The 20,220-nt window shown below is 38.3% G+C and overlaps 1 protein-coding gene across 1 annotated transcript in view; it reads left to right on the plus strand.

Moving 5' to 3' along the window:
• Positions 1–225: 225 nt before the first annotated feature.
• Positions 226–20,220, plus strand: part of LOC103475400 (janus kinase and microtubule-interacting protein 2) — a 22,226-nt gene continuing 2,231 nt past the window's right edge. The window contains exons 1-14 of the mRNA XM_017308658.1: positions 226–401; positions 9,603–9,849; positions 9,966–10,220; positions 11,071–11,313; positions 11,742–11,951; positions 13,753–13,851; positions 14,462–14,608; positions 14,685–14,825; positions 15,209–15,265; positions 15,433–15,555; positions 15,661–15,789; positions 17,433–17,516; positions 19,829–19,891; positions 20,061–20,159. Of these exons, the coding sequence (XP_017164147.1) occupies positions 9,721–9,849; positions 9,966–10,220; positions 11,071–11,313; positions 11,742–11,951; positions 13,753–13,851; positions 14,462–14,608; positions 14,685–14,825; positions 15,209–15,265; positions 15,433–15,555; positions 15,661–15,789; positions 17,433–17,516; positions 19,829–19,891; positions 20,061–20,159 (1,779 nt within the window). The 5' untranslated portion in view covers positions 226–401; positions 9,603–9,720. The remainder of the gene's footprint in view (positions 402–9,602; positions 9,850–9,965; positions 10,221–11,070; positions 11,314–11,741; positions 11,952–13,752; positions 13,852–14,461; positions 14,609–14,684; positions 14,826–15,208; positions 15,266–15,432; positions 15,556–15,660; positions 15,790–17,432; positions 17,517–19,828; positions 19,892–20,060; positions 20,160–20,220) is intronic.

A 20,220-nucleotide genomic window follows, 5' to 3' on the forward strand; every position in this document is an offset into this window, starting at 1 on the left:
TATATGAGTTTCACTTTCTGAATTTGCTGAAATAAAGTCAAATGATCATACTCTGTTCTTAAAAAGACAGACAAAGAAAATTGAATCTGTCATTTTGTTTCTATTGAGCCAAAAGTCTGAATGTTTTTTTCAGAGTGATGATGCCCTGAAGCAGGACTGGACTTGTTAAATCCACCAGCTGGAGAAGCTGAGAAGCACTGAGCTCATTCTGGCTGCATGCGGAGGAGGGCGGGGCTCCAGCATCATCACCACCGGCCATCACCGCTTCATTGTAGGCTGCTGCTCATCCACACACCGCCGCCKTGGAAGGCCGTTTCAGATTATCACATTAGTGAAAAATGAAGATGGCGTGGACGTTGTTTCATATGTATTAGGATTTCACACTGAGGATTCCCTCTGAGGTGAGTCGGTGGAAGCGGCGCGTTTTTCTGCGTGTTGTTTGTTTTATCATCGTCGGTCGGAAGTGGGAGTTAGTCGGACTAGCGGGCCTGCTGGTTGGAGACTGATTCACTGTTACCACCGGAAATGTTATTTTTTGACTGAGTGTGCTTCGACAGAAAATATTTAGGTAGCTTCCAGCGACATGCATGGCAACACGACMTYAGATTCGTGTGTTATTTATCTGCGTAGCGGTGATTTGYTGTGCACATCGGAGGCTGGCCTACACCGGCAGACCCGTTAACGATGCTGGGGACCGTCCTGCCTCTGGTCCTGGGGGTTTCCACACACGGCATCGATGCTCTTTCCATGTTCGCGTGTTTTCAGTAACAATATCTGTAAATGCAGGCTGTAGCAGCTGTCACAACCCTGCCTGGGCCTTAAATGAACCCGGATGCAAGTAAATATCGGCTGTAATGTGTACAGTCCTGCATGGTGGTTCCTCCTGCGCCGTGAATTAGCACACATTACTGACCATCATTTCAGAGGATGCTGCAGTGATGCTGCAAGACGATGGCAGGATGCTGGCAGGGCCTTCACCGTCAGCTGTAGCCTGCAGCAGCATCACGGAGCTGCAGCAGATCAGTCTGGTTCAGGGTCATCACAGATGTGGGACAGATGTTAATTGTTTATAGATCTTATTGAAATTCTGMCAGTAGGCCTGATCCATGGCAGTGCCACACATCAGATCAAAACCTTCCAACAATATGATATATAGTGTCATGGTCTGTAGGTTTTAAGTCATTTTCCCTTCTGCCAACCATTTTTYCCCAAACTTTTCTGTTTATTTTTAAGGTTTATTCACCAGATTCACAATATAACCACCACACATGTTTTTCATTCAGGAATTAAGTCCTTAGTTAATTAACACAGCAGGAACAATAATATAAAATTTAAACWGTTTTGAAACTGTAGCTGATTAAAATGTTAGTATCTGGCTTCCTGTGAACATAAAAGTATTTTCTAGAAAGAATCTTGAARTTGTTTTGAGAATCTTCACAGTTTTAAGCATCAGGGAAACCAGGCGATATGTTTCCTACCGTTTTCATRGCTTCTAGTGAATCTGATGTCAAATAAAAAAATGTTTCTATTCCAGCTGTACCATGATTGTTGTAAAAGACAAATACAGCACAATGGTTGAACTAATTAATATATGTAATCAGTTGTTTGAAAAGGTTAACATGAAAAATGTAAATAAAATAAGTCCCAGTATTTCAGAAGTTCTCAAACAAGTTGGAGACAAATGAGCCAAAGGATTTTAACCACTACTTCATTATTTGTCCACCATCATTCATGGAGAATTTACATTACAGATTAAAAATACATTCAGTTGGGTAAGAGACACAGCATGTCAGAAATGATGACCTTATGACCTCTTCGAACATTGCAGCAGATTTCAGCCTTTGGTATTTTCATGCTCCGTTTGCTTCTAGACAGCTAKAGATTGTGGCTGCAGYGAAAATTATTACAAAACTCTTTGGCTCAAGATGAATTGTAATTCAAAAATCAAGCGAATGTGATAAGACTTTGAACCATGTTACATCATAACACCCAGACTGATTAAACTTAAATTGCTCATTTACTTTAGGGAAGCTGGTTCTATTAGTTTGCAGAACATTTGCTGATTCAGTTGCATAACCAGGATTAGCAGGAAGCTAAGTTGTGCTGTAAGAGTTGGTTTGGCTGAAATAAAAAGGGGAAGCTGGAAAGATGAGCTTGTTGAGCAGTTACAGCCTCATGGACATCCGATTACTGAAGAGACCTTTCTGTCTGGGTCTGTGGTTGGGTAATAATGAGACGGCTGCCCAACATAAGTTACAGACATACTCAGTCCATCTTAGAAAAATGATATTGCCTTTTTGTATTGTGTAAACAGTTAGTATCCTGCCCTGCTGAATATATTTCATTTCACTTAGAGCCACATTTCAACCGTTTTTCTATGAAAAGTTCACATCCTGCAGCTTGGCTGGCAGCAGTGCTGGAAACTGTAACTGCTGCCCAGGCCAAATATGTTTATAAAGTGACAAGACAAATACTGGTAATATATCCACAATAATTTAAAAATAAATAACTGTACTGCAATCACAAAACTGTTTTAGACCAAATACTTGCTGATGAGGTGTTTCTGAGTGGTACATTTTAAAACATTTAAAGATTGACATTTATTTTTAAGATCTTTTGCAAAGATTTTAAATAACTTAATAGTTATTGTAATAATCAKCATAATTTTTTTTACTGAAATGTTGAAAAATTAACACATTATTATAGAAACATTAGATGAAAGAATGTGTTTGAAGTTTAAAATAAAATAAAAAAACATATTTATACATTTGTGATATCAACACATAAATAGATATTACCATTAGAGAATCCAGATTGCCGTATCTGAAAGCTTTGTTTGTTGGAAAGAGATGAACTAATATATTGACATCATAATGTATGTAACCAGACATTATGATGCACTTTGTAAAGGTTGCAGCTGAACAGAAGGATTCCAGCAGTAAAGGCCAGTTAGAGCCAGATATTCTGGAAACACCAGAGTGTTGAAGCAGCTGCAGGCCTTGTCATGTGAATTCTACCAGAATCCCTGATTGGGTTTTTACTTCACAWTCCTCTCCTAGCTGCACTTATCACGGAGGGTTGGACATCATTAATATGCAGGACTCTGAGCAGTCAGATTCATTCTGTAGTCCACTGCTCATGGAGCGTCAGTGACTGCCATGACTGACTGTGAAAGTCATAACGTTTCTGTATTAAAACATTTCCTAAATCTCTTGTTTACTTCATATCTTACACAGAACAAAACAATATGAACCTCAGTAACTATATTCAAGTCTGTTTTGTTATGGATTTGCTGTTGGCGCCGTCATTACAGATGGTGGCATTGCTCTGCGACTGACCCATTACCCATTCTGTATTGATAATCCTGCACCAACACTTCCTTTGGTATGTGTAGTGAGAAGTGGGTCATGGTGTCAGTGTGCTTCATGCTGCATTATTTCAGATGCACAGATTCATGCTGATATACAGCTGCTGCAGAGCATCACATGTACGCTCACAGTCGGAGTCCAGAGAGAAAGAGGTGGGTCAGAACTGYCTGTCCTCTCTTGTCCCTGAATCTAATGAGCCTCCTGAGCCACAGACTGATATTCCAGAACTGACCTGGTTACTGTACTTATCCTCTCATCCAAGACAGCAATCAGTGGGTGTTCTCATTCACTATTCAAGTGTTCTTCATAATTTTTTTTTCTTTGACTTTCTGGACAATATAGTAATGTGAACAGAGTAACTAAAAGAACAGCTTGTAAAAATACAACAGATATCTAACATATAGTGTAATTTGTATAACTGCTTCTTGACCCCCGGGGAAGCAGTGAACCTGGGATGCTCTACATGACTCACAGTCAGGGAAAGTCTGTTCCTGTGGTCAGTCTGCAGGTTTGGACTGGGATTATGAACAGATGGGTGAAGACTGGGGTCACAAATACAAATCTTAAATGTGGTGTTGATGYTCACCCCTGACTCAGTAGGCTTTCAACCTCTGCCACAAATTACCAAATAGATCTAGGTTTAAAATCCTTGATCAAAACAGTTTTTAGTAGCTTTAAATGGTTTGTGGCAGTGAATATTTTGGCAATTCTCTCAAGAGTTCACAAATAATAATTGCATAGTTTAGGTTTGCCAGTATATGTGTTCAGTTCCTTCAGAGTTATCAAGTCTGTTTGAAACTTCTCTGATTAATTTGCTCCTTGCCTGGCGGTCAGYGTAGGCAGACGGCCAGGCGGCTCTTGGCAGGTTTGGAATTGTGCTRCAATCTTTACAATTTYAGGCGATGGATTAAGTTATGATGGGTTAACTGGTGTGGTTCTTGATTTTCACCTCATTGTTTGTTCTCTAAAGGTAATCTGAGGTCTTCACCGACCAGCTGTGTGTATATTAAGATAAAACTGTACACTAAWAGTCTATATTAAGTTATTTTTTTAGGAGTGACRGAGTAAAAACAGTTAATACATCTGCATGCTGCACTTTTCAGATTTCCATTTKTGAAAAAAGCTGGAATTGTAMAATTTTTCCTCCAATTCACATCCATTAGTTATTGTTGATTTGTCACAATCGATGTCTCACAAGAAACATTAAAATMTCTGGTTGTTTCATGACAAATTGAGAAAATGTCACCTTGTGATATTTAGTATTTCCTCTCATTCCAATCAAATTTGGTCCATCCTTTGAACTTAATGTTTTGTTTTGTTTTTTTACAATGAGCTATTTACAATTAGTTATGTAACGATCATAAGACCAATGTGTAATATTTGAATTTAGGTCCAACCTTGTGATGATCACATGTGGATTTGTCTATTTTAGGAGGATGTTGAGTGGGTGTGTGTGGAGGGGGGGGGAGGCAAGCTTCCTGCAGAATTAAAAATTGAACAGAATCTGGTCCTTTGACTGAATCTGTTCAAAATGCAAATCTTCTAGTTAAAGATATTCTTTTTGGTCCAGTGCTCTTCTACTAAAATGCATTTTGTCCACAAAATGTCAAGAAACMGCCCAAACATCACGAGTTTGGGCTCATTTTTGCGTAGAACATCTTGACCAACTGAATCTATGATGATAATCTGAGATGGATAAACTAGAGGTGGTTATATACTTTACTTAGCTTTGGAGTTGACAAATTAAAGATCAATAAAGGGCTAGTGATAGACAGATCAATAAAAAGTGATGGGATATCAAGATGATCAATGTTTTGAGAAAAAATGTCTGAAGGAAAGGAGCAGAGCCTGTCGAATGCTAAGAGTTCCCATTAAAAGTTGATCCATATCCAATAAGCTGCTTCTGAATCTTTTCCAAAGTTTTTGGTAGATTTTATCCTCAGTTTTCTGTTGTTGACTYGTAGTGTCAGCCTCCTGCTGCTGTAGCTCATCTTCTTCATGTTTAGCATGTTGTCTGATCAGAAATGTTACTCTTCACGCTCTGGTTGTAATGAAGTCTTTTCTGAGCCACAGCTGCTTTTCTGTTGTATCGAAACCAACCTGYCCATTTTGATTGGGTTCAGTCTGTTCTCTACAAACCTGAGATGGTTGTTGATGAAACTCTCTGCAGGTTGTGAAATATTCAGACCAGCCCATCTGTTACCAACAATCCTTCCACCTGAGTCACTTAGATTAAAATCCAAACTCGGTTTGATCTTCACCAAATGCCTAAAATGACTCTGACTATCTGCCATGTGATTCGTTTGGTTTCTGTCTGTGTTGAAAAGCAATTCAACATTTGTCCCTAATAAATGGCTCTAAATACACACAAACTGAGCAGTGAACAATTCCAGTTGTTTCCTTCATTTTGTCAAAAAGGGCCACAAAACAAATGATTTAAAAAAATAAATAAAGGTAAATCTGAGAAAAGGCTGAAGCTGAAACTGTTAAAGTGAGGCTACATTATGCAGTTTGCTCAGATTACGCCTGTGTGGGATGAATTTGTTCATTTTACTAACCAGCATATGGATTCACAGTCCAGTCAGAAAACTGACTGTGACGATAATCAGATTGACTGTGGCTTCTGGCATATTTATATCCAGCCATGCTCTCAGAGTAGAGTCTGAATTCATTGGGTAAAATGTAGGTTAATACAGCATTAGTGGTTATGGTAAATTATGATTGGCTTTGCATGATTGTGGTGTAATCATCAGGTCTGGGCGGAATATGGCTTATTTTTTTCAGCTMTGTTATTTTTCAAAACCACAACTATTTTTGCACATTTAGTTCAGGATGAGCTGACAAATATTAAAGTTGAAGCAGGAATAAAGACCATTGTGGTTGAAAAATACTATAAGTTAACATCTGCTGATCATGTTATGTGCTTGTGAACTCTCACCAAAAGAACCTGTTTGGGTTACAGAGGCACGCACGCACACACGCACGCACGCACGCACGCACGCACGCACGCACGCACGCACGCACGCACGCACGCACGCACACATAAATACACAAGGTTGAAAGTTGTTTTCCTGCAGCTGCAGGGGAACCAGACTGTCTCTGTTTTGGATCCTTGGTATAAAACCATTGTGTTCACTCTGCCTGGTATCGCTGTCACTCAGAACAGCTTCATTATTGATTGACTTCAAAACTCTGTATTGTGCTTTATATGCAAAATAAACCTGACTGAGTGATTTCATCTAACAGTGCTCGGTAATTATTTTTTTCCACAACACCGTATAACCAAATTAAACAGTAAAATTAAAATRATTTTGGTGTTGTTTGTATTGAGCAYAATTTATGCATATCGATATGCATAATTTCATTTATCTTGGAGAAGATAAGTATCTTGTCCAAGATAAATGAGRAGATCATTTATCTTGCTCAGTTTTCTCAGAGTTTGTGTGTATTTAGAGCCACTTTATTAGGGACAAATGTTTAATTGATTTTCAACACAGACAGAAACCAAACGAATCACATGGCAGATAGTCAGAGTCATTTTAGCTTTGAAAATTAGCAAATTTCCAAAGCTAATTTGGAAATGATCTTTTCCAAATCTCCTTCTAAACAAAAAAACTTAGTCAAGTCAAAAATATTGTATTAAATTAAAGTTTGTAGTCTCAAATTAGCGCTCACTGATTACTGCTTATCTTTTATYGTCTTTCATTTTTACCAACTGTCTTTCAGTATTTTACATTATATTTGTTGGTGATACAATAATTGATAATTGTTAAAATAATTTAAGGCTATTTTTCTTCACAAAAGCTCCATATTTATTAAGCGTGTGTTWAATGAGTTGTACTTTAGCTACAAGTCGAGTTTTAATGTAAGGATCTAGTAACATGTTTGAAATTGTAAACTTAAGGTTTAACCAACTCTTGGCTGACAGGATCCATTTTAGACCTCAAACAGGACATACTGGATTCATAATGAATTCCATTTATCCATCAAAATGCGTCCCAACCTGAATCAGATTTGTACTAAACTCAAAACAAAGTGCTGTTCTTGTACATTTACTCCTGGTTTGTCGCTGCTTCTGATGATAATTGTTGAGAAATTGAATGGAGGTGGTCTGTGAGGGAGCCATCCTGGGCCTGGTCCTGGGCCTGGGCCTGGTACTGGTCTTGGTCTTGGTCTTGGTCTTGGTCTTGGTCTTGGTCTTGGTCCTGGTTCTGATCCTGATCCTGATCCTGATCTTGGTCTTTGTCCTGGTCCTTGTCTTGGTTCTGATCCTGGTCTTGGTCTTGGTCCTGGTTCTGATCCTGGTCTTGGTCCTGGTTCTGGTCTTGGTCTTGGTCCTGGTCCTGGTTCTGATCCTGGTCTTGGTCCTGGTTCTGGTCCTGGTCTTGATCTTGGTCTTGGTCTTGGTTCTGATCCTGGTTATRATCCTGGTCTTGGTCTTGGTCCTGGTCCTGGTCTTGGTCTTGTTCTTGGTCCATGTCCTGGTCCTGGTCTTGGTCTCCATGCCTGATTTAATCTGTTTTCTCTGCTGAGTTAACCTGTATGCTGATATTCAAACTGTTCTGTAGAACAGAACCTACAGAACCTCCTGTTCAGACGAGGTACTGTGTGTGTTTCTGTCTGAAAAACTAATAAGAGAGAATGTCCTGACTGTCATTAGTGATAAAGTCCAGTGGGACGGCTCACCAGCACCAATACAGACGATGTCTGTACTTTGTGTGAAGTTACCATGGTTACAAGGATAGAAATGGTCTTGAATTTTTAAATGTTAATTGAGCGTTAATTGAAACATTGTCAAAATTTAAATCATTCAACTCGGTATAAGGGATGGAAAAATTGTTTGAATATACAAACAATAAATGCATAACATTGCCCACACAGGCAATGTGATCAAACATGCTGTCAAATTAAAGCAGTTTAAAGAACAAATGAACACCTCAGTCATTAGTTTTTAATTTTGGTTTGTTTGCAAAGACTAATGTATCACTCAGATGAAAGTCAGGAATGTAAGTTTTTCCCATCACGAACATTGCAGCGTTACTTTTTGGTGCTTTTATACCGAATGCTGAAAGTGAAATGGTTCACCTTTACTTTTCTGTGTTACATAAGAGGAGAGTGGATAGGTTATCGCTGTTCAAAGCTATACGACTCTTTTGTGACAGGAGCAGAATGAACAAGCCAAATGTTCCAAAGCTAGAAAAACAAAGCTGAAAACAACTGAAAAACCTGAAATTTTCAATTTACATTGAATGAGTAAATGACAGCATGATTTAAAAAGTCACACTGGATATGTGAGCAAGACTGCCAGGAAATGGAGCGGAATCAAAATTGACTCAAGAAACGGTTCAACACCTATCAGGATAACTGCATGAGCAAATCTCCTCAATGCAAGGCGCCAGTCTGGTCCTCTTCATAAAGTTCTGTGCCAATTCTCCAATTTGAAACGGTCCCACAGAAACCCAGAGCTTATTTACACATCAATCAATGTCACCCATTTGCTTCAAGGTTGGTTTTGAATGATTTTCACGTTTCTCTGTGACTCTGACTCTCACAGGCTGTCGGATGTTTCGTGGATGAGTCAATGTTTTCTCACCTTTCTGCCCTCTAGATGTCGTTTTGTAATCTCATCTTTAGCTTGTCTGTTCTTTGTAAGTTTGCTGACATCAGAATCTTTAAWGTTGATCATGAAGGATGAGATCTTCAAATATCTTCTCTGTTCACTCACACATGGTGAACATGAAATGGAGATTGTATCACGGTGGATTGGTACTAGATTAGTTACACATAACTCTTAAACTTGCCCACATGTTGTCATAGCAACACCACAAACTTCAATAAACTTTGATTATAGTGTTGATTGTGATGAATACACACACAAACGTGTGTATTCATGGAGTGACTGGAAGATTTCAAAAGATTTGTGCTGTGCATGTTTGTATTAAACATTGTTGTAATTTGTACAACCACCTTTTGATGAAATTATGGCTCCCAGTGTTTTAGGCTGTCTCATCTCTAACCATCTCTGCAGAAGGGAATGATCTTTCATTCGTATTTTTAATAAAGCTCAATCTCAGATTAAATTGAAAGCTTCTTTCAAGAACTGTTTTTTATTACTAATCCTCATTTCCATTTGGTCTCTGGTCTGTACATTCATTGGACCATTTTGACACAAGAATATCTAAGTAGACTAAGTGACTTACTCTTTGCCCCCTCTGCTTCCCCTCGACCCCCCAGCCCTAAAGTCTAACAGGAGAATGAGGAGGAGGAGGAACTGGAAATCTCAGGAACAACTTGAAAGGTTTCTCTAGAGTCTCGATGAAAGCTACAGGAGCTGTTCTCTAGACTGTTACTGATGGCTAAGAAAGGTCGTACGAAGGGCGAGAAGCCTGAAGCCCTGATTTCTGCCTTACAAGCAGCCAATGAAGATCTCAGGTCCAAACTAACTGACATCCAGATAGAGCTGCACCAAGAGAAATGCAAGGTACAGTCAAAAATACACCAGACTCTACACCTTAATGTGACCTGTTTTACTTAGCAAATTCTAAAGGAAAGGAAAATGTAAAAATTGTCCAATAAATTCCTCTTTTCCTGCTTCAGGTAAGCAAGCTGGAACGAGACAAGGTGCAAGAGGTAAAGCGGGCGCGAGAGCAGGAGCAGCACCGCCACACTGCCATGTTGACGGAGCAGCGGGCCAAATGGCACGAGGAGAAGCAGAAAGAGCTGCAGGCTCTCAGGGAAAACCTGACGCGGCAGCATGAGCAGGAGCTGGCACGGCATGCCAAGATCAAGGACCAAGAGAACCAACGGCTCAAAACCGCCCTGAACGCCATTCGAGATGGCAGTGGAGAAAAAGTGAGTTTATATACCAACATTCTTCAAGTTTTCCTTCTTAATGGTGCCCAAGTTTGTGGATCTTATGTGAAAGAAAGAATAATAACTAAAGGCTTCATAGACATATTATGATTTATCGAGGGAGAAAGAGAAGTGCTCTGACCCTCCCAAGGACATGAAGAGCACTTTTCATGGCCTATAGAGGGCAGTTCCCTAAGTGACCACTTGTGACAAAAATTTTAATAAACCAAAAATAAAATTCTGCAGCCAGAACATTTCATATGTCTGCGTCTCTAGGAAAGCATGCTTTACATTAGCCATGCAGTGCAAGTCTTACTTTTCTCCACGTAATCAGCCATTGTTTTACTTGTTAAGACTTGTATCAGCTACATGTTTTAACTAGGACAGTGAATGTCACATGACTCAGACACAGAAACGTTAACGCTGCAGTTAAATGTGTGAACATGTGGAAGTAATGTTTCGTTGTCTGTTTAACAAATTGAGAAAGCATTTTTAGTAAAGTTAGTAAATTAGTAAAAATCACAGTAAAACAAAATATTTTCCAATGTTAGCAACTTTATGCTCACAAACAACCCCTATGGTTGCTATAGGGTTCTCTCTGCAGACTCACTGCTCAAGGTGTCTGTTGTACATGGCGTGGAGTGTTGTTGTATTCCCATACTCTGGCTTGCTCCTTTGATGTAAAACTCTTTTTTTACAAGATTGTTTTATTGGAAATGAAGAAAAATCCATCTTCCTCACTTGTCTGATTTTGCAAATCTCRCCTAAAGTAAAAAGAAATAAAAATGGYRGTCATTACAGAACAAAAATCCAATCCTTTTTTAGTAAAACATGTTTTACTCCTCTTCAGGTGCGCACAGCGCTGACCCTGGAAGCCAGAGAGGAGGCACGGCGTTTCTTCGACCAGGAGAGAGTGAAGCTCCTGCAGGAGATAATCGAGCTGAAGAACACCAAGAAGCAGACCGACGAGGCTCTGAGCAACATGATCCAGGCAGACAAGATGAAGGCTGGAGACCTGCGAGTCGARCACCAGCAGCATCAGGAGCAAATCTCTAAAATCAAGTGGGACTGTGAGAGGGACATCCGCAGGCTGGTATGCACTGACAGTGATTTAGTAAATAGGGAGCTAAACAAACCCAGAAATGAGAAAAGTGATTCAGTTTCCATCCGTTCATGTGAGCCAGTCCAGTTATGTAGCTCTGAGTCTGGCGTTTCCCAGAATGATCTTCTCCAGGTTTATGGGATTCCTACTTATCTTTGGACAAACTGTTGAAGCATTTTGTATAACAATGTGTTGCATTGATTTACATCAAGGAGTCTGTTTTCACACTCCTTAGTGAAAACAGACAGTAAAAACTGTTTGTAGGTTATTTTTCAGTTAAATCTATCACTTAGATTTTAAATATGAGGCAGTATTTTAATGTTTCAAAACAGCTGAACAATGATGTTTTCAATAACAACATTATTCATATGTCAGATAAGACTCCTTTCACTCAATAATTTCCTTYTCTGTCACAAAAGGTGGATGAAATCAAATCTAAAGACCGCACCATTTTCTCCCTGGAGAAGGAGATGGAGTCCACTGCTGGCTGCCTGCAGAGGCTGCAGCTGCAGAAAGACGCCCTGGATGAACAACTGTTCCTCGTCAAAGAGGCAGAGTGCGGCCTGGGAAGTCCAAAAAGGGAAATCCCAGGAAGAGCTGGCGATGGCGCAGAGCACTGTGGAAGCCCAGTAAGCAGAAAAGTTCACTTTTAGAATTTTAATAAAAAGCTGACTTACTGTAAGCATAATCAAAAMCAAACTGATCTYAATTGGTTTTCTGGAAACAAAAGATTCAATTATGTAATACCACAAAGAAAACACAAGAATACCGTAGTCTTCTGGACAAAGGGAGGAAGTAATTTTTAAGATTAAATCTCCTAGTTTATGTCAGTTAGAAAATGTTCTAGTGAAAAAGATTGACTGAAACAAAACACTCTATACAGTGCAGATTTTTAAAAGATTATAGGGAATCCACAGGATTTTAGCATCCAAGGCTGTGGAGCAAAATATGAGAAAGAAGGCATGAAGCTCCCGCAGAGTCCAGGCTGAACATCYGTTCATATCYAAACACATTAAACCCAAAGGAATTTATATCCCTGGCATATTTAGGTTTAGTWTAATCTTTTAATTTAGCCTCTGTGGTCTTCTGACAGGAARTAATATTAACATTTGGAAACCTGACTCTGATGGAGACTCTGAGAAGGAGCCAAAGGTTTAGAGTGAGGACAATAAAACCTTTCAACACGTGGATTTCATCACCAAAATAAATTCACCAAATACCAGTGAAAACATGCAAAACGCTGCTCTGTAAATGTGATTTGATTGCTGTAATACTAGAAATAAGATTTCCAATTTATTATTAAGTATTYAACAGTTTATGGTGTAAATAAAAACAGATTTTATGAACTGATATTGCTTTCACTTTTTTTCCTTACCTTTAATGAGAAGACTGCTCTCTTGTCAGTTTAAATCTTTTGATGATAATGTTAAAACTAAGCCTGGCAGCTGTATGTCTAATTTTAAGCCTAASTGTTATAAAACTCTACATTTTGACTGATGTGTACAATTGGCACAATGTCAGAATTTTCAACCTTGATTATGACTGTTRGAAAAATAYTTTTCATTCTTCTGTACTCTTGTGCTATGACCATGAAAGATAAGTGCTGGACATCAGTGACCAGTATAAAGTTTCAGCATTAAACAAACACATGGAAGATTTTAATAATGTTTCCTCAATTTTAAGGATCTGTGGTGTTTTCTGATTGTATCCTCTTCTTTAGCTGCTTAMACTCCTTAGTGAAAACAGACAGTAAAAACTGTTTGTAGGTTATTTTTCAGTTAAATCTATCACTTAGATTTTAAATATGAGGCAGTTTTTAGGGATTATTTTATGTTTTACATTCCTGCCTGAAACGTCTGTGTTTAATCAGGGTCATCTGTGCAAAAATAACACAGAGTGTAGATGTGAAGTGGAAGAAAAYGGCTTATGACTTTTCCTCTTCTTCTTCTACACATGAATATCTGAAAAATGTTTCTAGTATGTGTGTATTCACCCCACCTGGGTCATTACTGCAATAACAGCTGTAAATCTTTTTGGATATCGCTACCAGTTCCTCACACCTTGAGGATGAAAATTCAGCAGATTTTTATTTTTGGGGTATAAGGATGGAGGTGCTGAATATGAATCTACTTTTCACACATTCATTTTAAAAATAATTTTTCTCATGTGTCTCTTTCTACCTWAAATCACCATTTCACACAACATTGAAATGATCTGTAACATGAAGCCTTGATAAAATACATTAAAGTTTTAGGTTGCATAGCAGCAAATGTGAAGTTTTGAAAATTTCTGCAAATCCCTGTTTCTTCAACACATCAGTTTGAACTTCAGTAGAATCTGATCAGGTGGTTTTGCTCCAATAGAATTAAATTRAAATTATGAAAAAATYGATCCTTCACATATTAAATCTGTGCTTTTCTTTTKCTTCAGGACCTGCGAAGAAATCAGCGGCGAATTGCTGAACTTAATTCAACCATACGCAAGTTGGAGGATCGCAACTCGCTGCTGGTGGATGAGAGAAATGAACTAGTATGAAGAAACAGTCAATTTTGTTTTAAAACATAAMGTATAGAGTTTTCTTCTCACTAACACATTACTCTAAACTTTTCATCATTTTGGTAAGGGATGGTAACCAAAGTCGTTCATATTTATTATATGCCATAAAACTATACATGTATATTTTTATTACTTTCCTTCATAAGTATGTTATGGCAGTTTAAACTTATGATGGATCAGTTCACAGCWTTTGAGGCAGAAATGTGAATTTCTTTTAAGGTAGCTYCTCAYACAGCTTTCTTGTGTAATATTTTAGAAAAMTCAAAATAAGTCAAGATTTAGACTTGACTAATGTGAGGATTAAGGRTTTCACATTCATCTGTTATATCATCAAGGCGGGATCACTTCATAAAAATAATGGGATCATTAATAAAGAAAAATATGTGAAAATRCAGAGGAAACTTWTTCAGTCAACCAGGAAGTCAAAGCTGAAGTATCAATGTGTCTTTAATAATAATTCTAATATGCTGGCAATTAGCARATTGAACAGATTTTAGTCATTTTAAATGAYATTGAACASGRAAAGYTTASACTAACCTGTTTGCTGTGCCACATGTCTGACCACCATTTTCTTTTCCAACAGCTAAAGCGAGTCAGAGAGTCTGAAAAGCAGTGCAAACCCCTACTGGACAAGAACAAGCTGCTGAATAAGAGGAACGACGACTTGACTCAGAACATTCAGAAACTGGAGGAGAAGCTGAAGAGCCTGACAAAGGAGAACCTTGAGATGGTCAGCAGGGTCAGAGTGTTTATAACGGCTGATCAGCAGTCACACCAGGTGACCTTTGTTGTTKCTGTGTGTGCAGAAGGAGAGGATAGGATCCCATCCTCCTCTGAAGAAGCTGAAGTCCCTTAATGACCTGGACCAAGCGCATGATGACCAGGAAATAGCCTTCCTCAAACTTCAAGTGCTGGAGCAACAAAGCATSATTGATGAACTAACGAGAGTATGTTTACTCTGTCTGTCTGTCTAAGTGTCTTTTTTACACAAACCAAAATGTACGCTGAGAACAAAAATACAGCTGAGTAATTAAATATMATTTTCATCTCAGGATTTATTCAAAAAAGTCTGCTAAAAATCCTTTTTTATTTTTTATTGACATAGAATCGGTCTGATGAACTGGCTGCCAAATTTTATAAAATTCTCTGGAGTTTTTCCAGCTTAAATGTTTCCCTGCAACTGTCCATAATACAAACAAACTTCWTAAAGTATAGCAGAGCAGTTCATGAGTGATGAATCATTTTTTATATTGATTATATTGATATCAATCATTCAGTGTTCAGCTTTGATGTAACTTTATCTGTTCTGTCATCCGTGTCCTGTTTCCAGGATCGTGAAAAACTGCTGCGAAAGAAGAGGCATAAAAGAAGTTCAAGACCAGTGAAGGTTGCAAATTATTATTATTATTTAATCAAAAAGGATAATATAATATATCAGTATTTTTAGCATATTGGTCTTTTCATGCTAAATGTTTCAATCAGCTATTGGGAAATCCTCTGAAACATTGACAGCAAAGCATACTGTTGGAAAACCACAGCTGTGTTTCTGTGCAGAGACACATCGTAGTAGACACCTTCTTTGGCTAYGATGAAGAGTCGATGGACTCTGAGTCTTCCTCAGTGGCGTCGTTTCGGATGGACAGAACCCCAGCTACTCCTGATGAAGACATGGCCGATGTAAGACCTTGTGTTCACAAATGAACGTAATTATTGTGAACATTAGCAAAACCCTGAGATATTAATCCTTAAAATTATAATTCTCTTCCATGTGTGTCAAACCAGGGGCTTGCAAATGAAGAATCTGAGTTACGTTTTCGCCAGCTGACCAGGGAATACCAGGCCCTTCAACGAGCCTACGCCCTGCTGCAGGAGCAGAAGGGAGGCATTCTGGATGCAGAGATGGAGGCCAAGGTACCACATACTGCACCTGATGGCCATGGTCACTTTACTATTGACCAGATTTGTAATGTAACTTGTCTAATTCTGTGTTTAGTTGTTGTGAAAAGGCAAATCACCCTCTCTTCAATTCCTAAAGGAACATATTTTTCATTACTTTTAGTTTGCAATAGTTATATTTATTTTCATGTTCAAAATATATCAAAAAGTGTAAAAGAAAACAGGAACCCTTTAGAGCAAGAATGTTTAGAGAGATGGATATTGATTTAATACAATCTGACAAAATGAGCAAATTTGTTTTATGAAAGGAGGAAACGATAAGTAAAAACACCTGCCGCAGTTTGAGTCCTATTTTTTGTCATCTTCCCTCAACTTCAGCTGGTTTCTTCCTTTAAATCCAAGCTTCCAGGTGTTTCATTCATGCGTCAGAAAGTGTTTCCAGTAGAAAGATTGTTTTTTGGTGGGTGAGGTGAAAAGCAGCCGGATGCAGGATTCAAATGGTTCTTTTATTTTTCTTAAATCAGAAAAAACATGTTTTAAAATAACATTTTCACCTCGAAAAACAGCAGGATGTCTGATTCTGGTTTATTTATATTTCACACTATTGAGATGTTATGGTTATATTAATCTAATATTATAACTTGCCTTTTCTTTTATTGTGACCTTACATTCATTCTCCTAAAGGTGGAATGCAGAAGTCTTGTGAAAACATTTCAGTATATTAAGTTGACAAAAAGATTACWTCTAGTGCCATAGTGTAGTTTGTATTAACTTCTTTATGTGCTCACTTGTGGTCAGGAGTATTATCCACCTTTCATTCAGAGGCATAACTCATAGTTTAGTCCATCCATAGTGTTATTAATGTCTGCTAAATTTGCCTTTTTACTGCATGAAAAGGTGAATTTATCAGAGTCAGGTGCATCACAAAAGGCAGCMGTTGGAAATAATTCAAGCTTTTGGTTCTTTTGAACCCAAACCAGAGGGTTTTTTTTCCTTATAAACTTGACAACTCTACTTCCGCTTCAGCTTTYTGAAACTTTAAAGCCAGAAGAAAACTGGAGTCCAAATGTGAAAGGTTCAGTGAAAATACATGAAGATCAAAGTCTGTAGATATARAAGGTCTTAATCATTAGGATCAGTGAAGTAAAGCTAAAGTTGGAGGATTTATAGATTTGCTCAACTGGCAAATTCTTATCATGACTTTTGCAGTCATGTTCTTTAATGAGGTGGCAGCTTTTAGATAATAATTAGGATTGGGTATTATTATGGAAATAAGGTATTCTAGCCTTGAACTTGTGAAAGTCTTTTTATTCTTATATTACAGTGGGTGTTTAAAATGAGGAAAGTATTTTGTGATCTTGTTGTGGATTTGCAATATGGGAGAACAAACCTTGCATAAAAATCAACATTGTTTCAGTACATTATTCATGTGCTGTATATACTGTATGTCTTTTTTTCTTTTTCTGACTTCTGCACATACCTAATAGAAAAATGTTAATAGGTGTTAAAACACTTGTGTGCACAAAAGACATGTGGTGCCCAGAGGCATGGCCCCAGATYCTAACRGATCTGAACATGAGGAAAGATGACACACAAAACAATTTTCTTGGAAAGCTTAATTTACTACATAAAAGAGTTTGGCTTTGCTAATGTTTCAGGCTCATGAGCAACTGCAATCAGACGTGCTGCGGTATAAAGCCAAGATAGAAGACCTGGAGAAGGAACTAACCTTGAAGGGACAGGTGAGAACCACATAATTAATGTTACTGGCATACATGCATTTGCCTTGCAGCAGAATCTAYACATTAATGCTCATGAGTTTTCTGAAGCCAAGTCACAGTGAGTTGGACCATAGAGTAATTTCTCCTGGCAGCTATCTGTTTTATTTTATTTTTGTAATTTTTTTAATTTGTGCAAAGACAGAAGCGGCCTTCATACCAAAAAGGAAACTTGTGTTTTATTAGTTCAGACTTTCRTCTTAGTGAAATACACCTAATCATCCACTGAACAGACTAACATAAAGCAGTGCGTACTTTTTATGCATAAAAAAACAATAACATAAAAAAAACAATATGTGGTTCTCCAATGTTTTATAGAAATACAAATCTGAAAAGTGTGGCATGTGTATTTATTAATCCCTTTTAACGGCACATCTAGGGACTAAAATKATTGCCTGATGTTTTTCGTGCATTCATTCATGCTAAGTCTGGGAGGAAGAATAGAGTCTCTTACACTTGTTCCCATAGATTTTCAATTTCATTTAGATCTTACTGTCAGAATATGCTTTGTCATAAATGGGAAGCTTCCAGGATTGCATGAACATGTTTGTGTCCAGCTGGAAGATGAACCTCCACCCATTCAGGTCACATGTCAGGTCATCTTTTCCACACTTTCATCCGTTTTTAGCTCTACCTACTTTCCAACTGTCTCTGACCAGTTTTCCTCTCTCTAATATTGGATAACCGGTCCAGAGTGTCTTACTTTCACCATGTGTTTAGGATGATGTACAGAGAAATAGATGTATTTTGGTTTTATTGGACCAAAGCATCTTCATTCTGAATGTTTTGTTTTTAAGGTTTTATTGGCTCTAGTGGCTTTTATTTGATAGTGAATTGACAGGAAAGTGGGCAATGAGAGACGGGGGAAGACGTGCATGAAAGGTCACCAGGCCGGGAATCGAACTTGTGACAGCAGGCCTCAGTCCTCGACAGGGGTTGTGCTTAACATCCACCASAGCTCCCCTTCATTCTGAATGTTAGAGACTACAAAACAAACTGGCTTTCTTCTGTCCACTGGCATTATGGCTACATTGGTGACGATTAAAACTGTTATCAGATTAACTTGCCATCTTCAGATCTCTGTAACGTTTCCAGATTTACYCTGGGCCTCTTGGCTGCTTGTCCACAGCTCATCTGGAAAGTATCTACAGTGCTTCACTTTTTCCACGTTTTGTTATGTTGCAGCTTTAAACCAAATTGCATTTGTTGTTTTGCAAATTCATGGACGGTGGATGGTGACATCTGTGCAGCCATTTTCAGGTCTATCCTGAGATCTTCAGTCAGATTCCAGTCTGGACTCTGGCTGGGTGCCCCAGTCTGAGGTCAAGAGAGCGCTGGAGCAGTTTTTCACCCAGGATGTCTCTGCTGCATTCATCATTCCATCTGTCCTCTCCGGTTCCTTCTGCTGCAAGACATCCAACTAAAACCTTTCAACCCAATTGCTCAGTTTAGACTTTACAAAGAGTCCTGATGGCTCCAATTTCTTCCACTGAGCTCACTGACGCCTTCAACTCCTTTGATTTCATGCTTGGTGTTTGACCTCTGACCTGCACTGTCAACTGCAGGACTTTAAATAGACAGATGTGTGTCTTTACAAATCAAGAGACACAATTAATTAAGTAATTGTTAAAACAATTAATACATTTGSAAAATACAAAAAAAAATCTACATTGTCATAATGGGGTATTTGTGTGTAGGATTTTGAGGAAATAGGTTAACTTGGCTGTAACAACATGTGGAAAAAGTGAAACGCTGTAAACATTTCAKGRATACAACATGAACAAAGACTTTAAAGACTTGCACAAACTTAAATTACTGTCAGCCCAAGCCAACTAAAACATGCTCAGTGCTTCTTGAAACACTAATAGACTATAAAAAATTAAAGTCTTCTTTCCATATCTGGTTATGTGGCTATAAAAAAGCTGCCTTGGAAAATCATCAGCCACTCCAGGCTATAACTCCAGGGAAGTTGGGGGTTAAACAGAACGACTTCCAACCGTTTGAATAATGAACTTATATGGTGCGACTCAATGTGATTTCTCAACTTCATATTGGAGTAAAGATCTGCAAATCGCTGAAAGGAACGAGGTATGTTTCAACATGTGTCCTTTAGGTTGGCTTTGAGCTTTTTTAGTGTGAAAAAAAACAGCAATACTGTCAAAGTCGTTGGATTTTCTATTCAGCTTTACCTTTTATTTTTTTGTTCTGGCTAAAAAATTTAAGTTTTGCAAGTAGTTTTGACCTCCTTCAAGCAGATTTATGTCTATTTGTTTTAGGACTCCAAATGGGTCGAGGAGAAGCAACTCTTCTTACGAAGAAATCAGGAGTTGCTGGAAAAGGTTGGACTTGAACCTTTTTATGTTCTAAAAACAATATTTAGCACTTTTCTTGCTTTTGGTTCTTACTTTAAAATACATTTTAAGTCCTAACATTGGATTTGTAATGTAACTATGTGAAGAACTGTTTCAACTTTGTTGGTCTTTAATTTATAAGCTTGWCTTTTTCTAGGTGGAGAAGTTGGAGTCGGAATGCAGTCGACTGCAGCAGGAGCTTCAGGACTCCAGAGACCAAAACGAGCTCCTGGAGTTCAGGATACTGGAACTGGAGGTGAGTCAGTTCGTATTCCAGATGGAGGTTTTTCCCACATTAGCATATTTGAAGTTCCACT

This window comes from Poecilia reticulata, linkage group LG14 (genome assembly GCF_000633615.1).
Source record: "Poecilia reticulata strain Guanapo linkage group LG14, Guppy_female_1.0+MT, whole genome shotgun sequence".
In the NCBI taxonomy this organism is placed as follows: domain Eukaryota; kingdom Metazoa; phylum Chordata; class Actinopteri; order Cyprinodontiformes; family Poeciliidae; genus Poecilia; species Poecilia reticulata.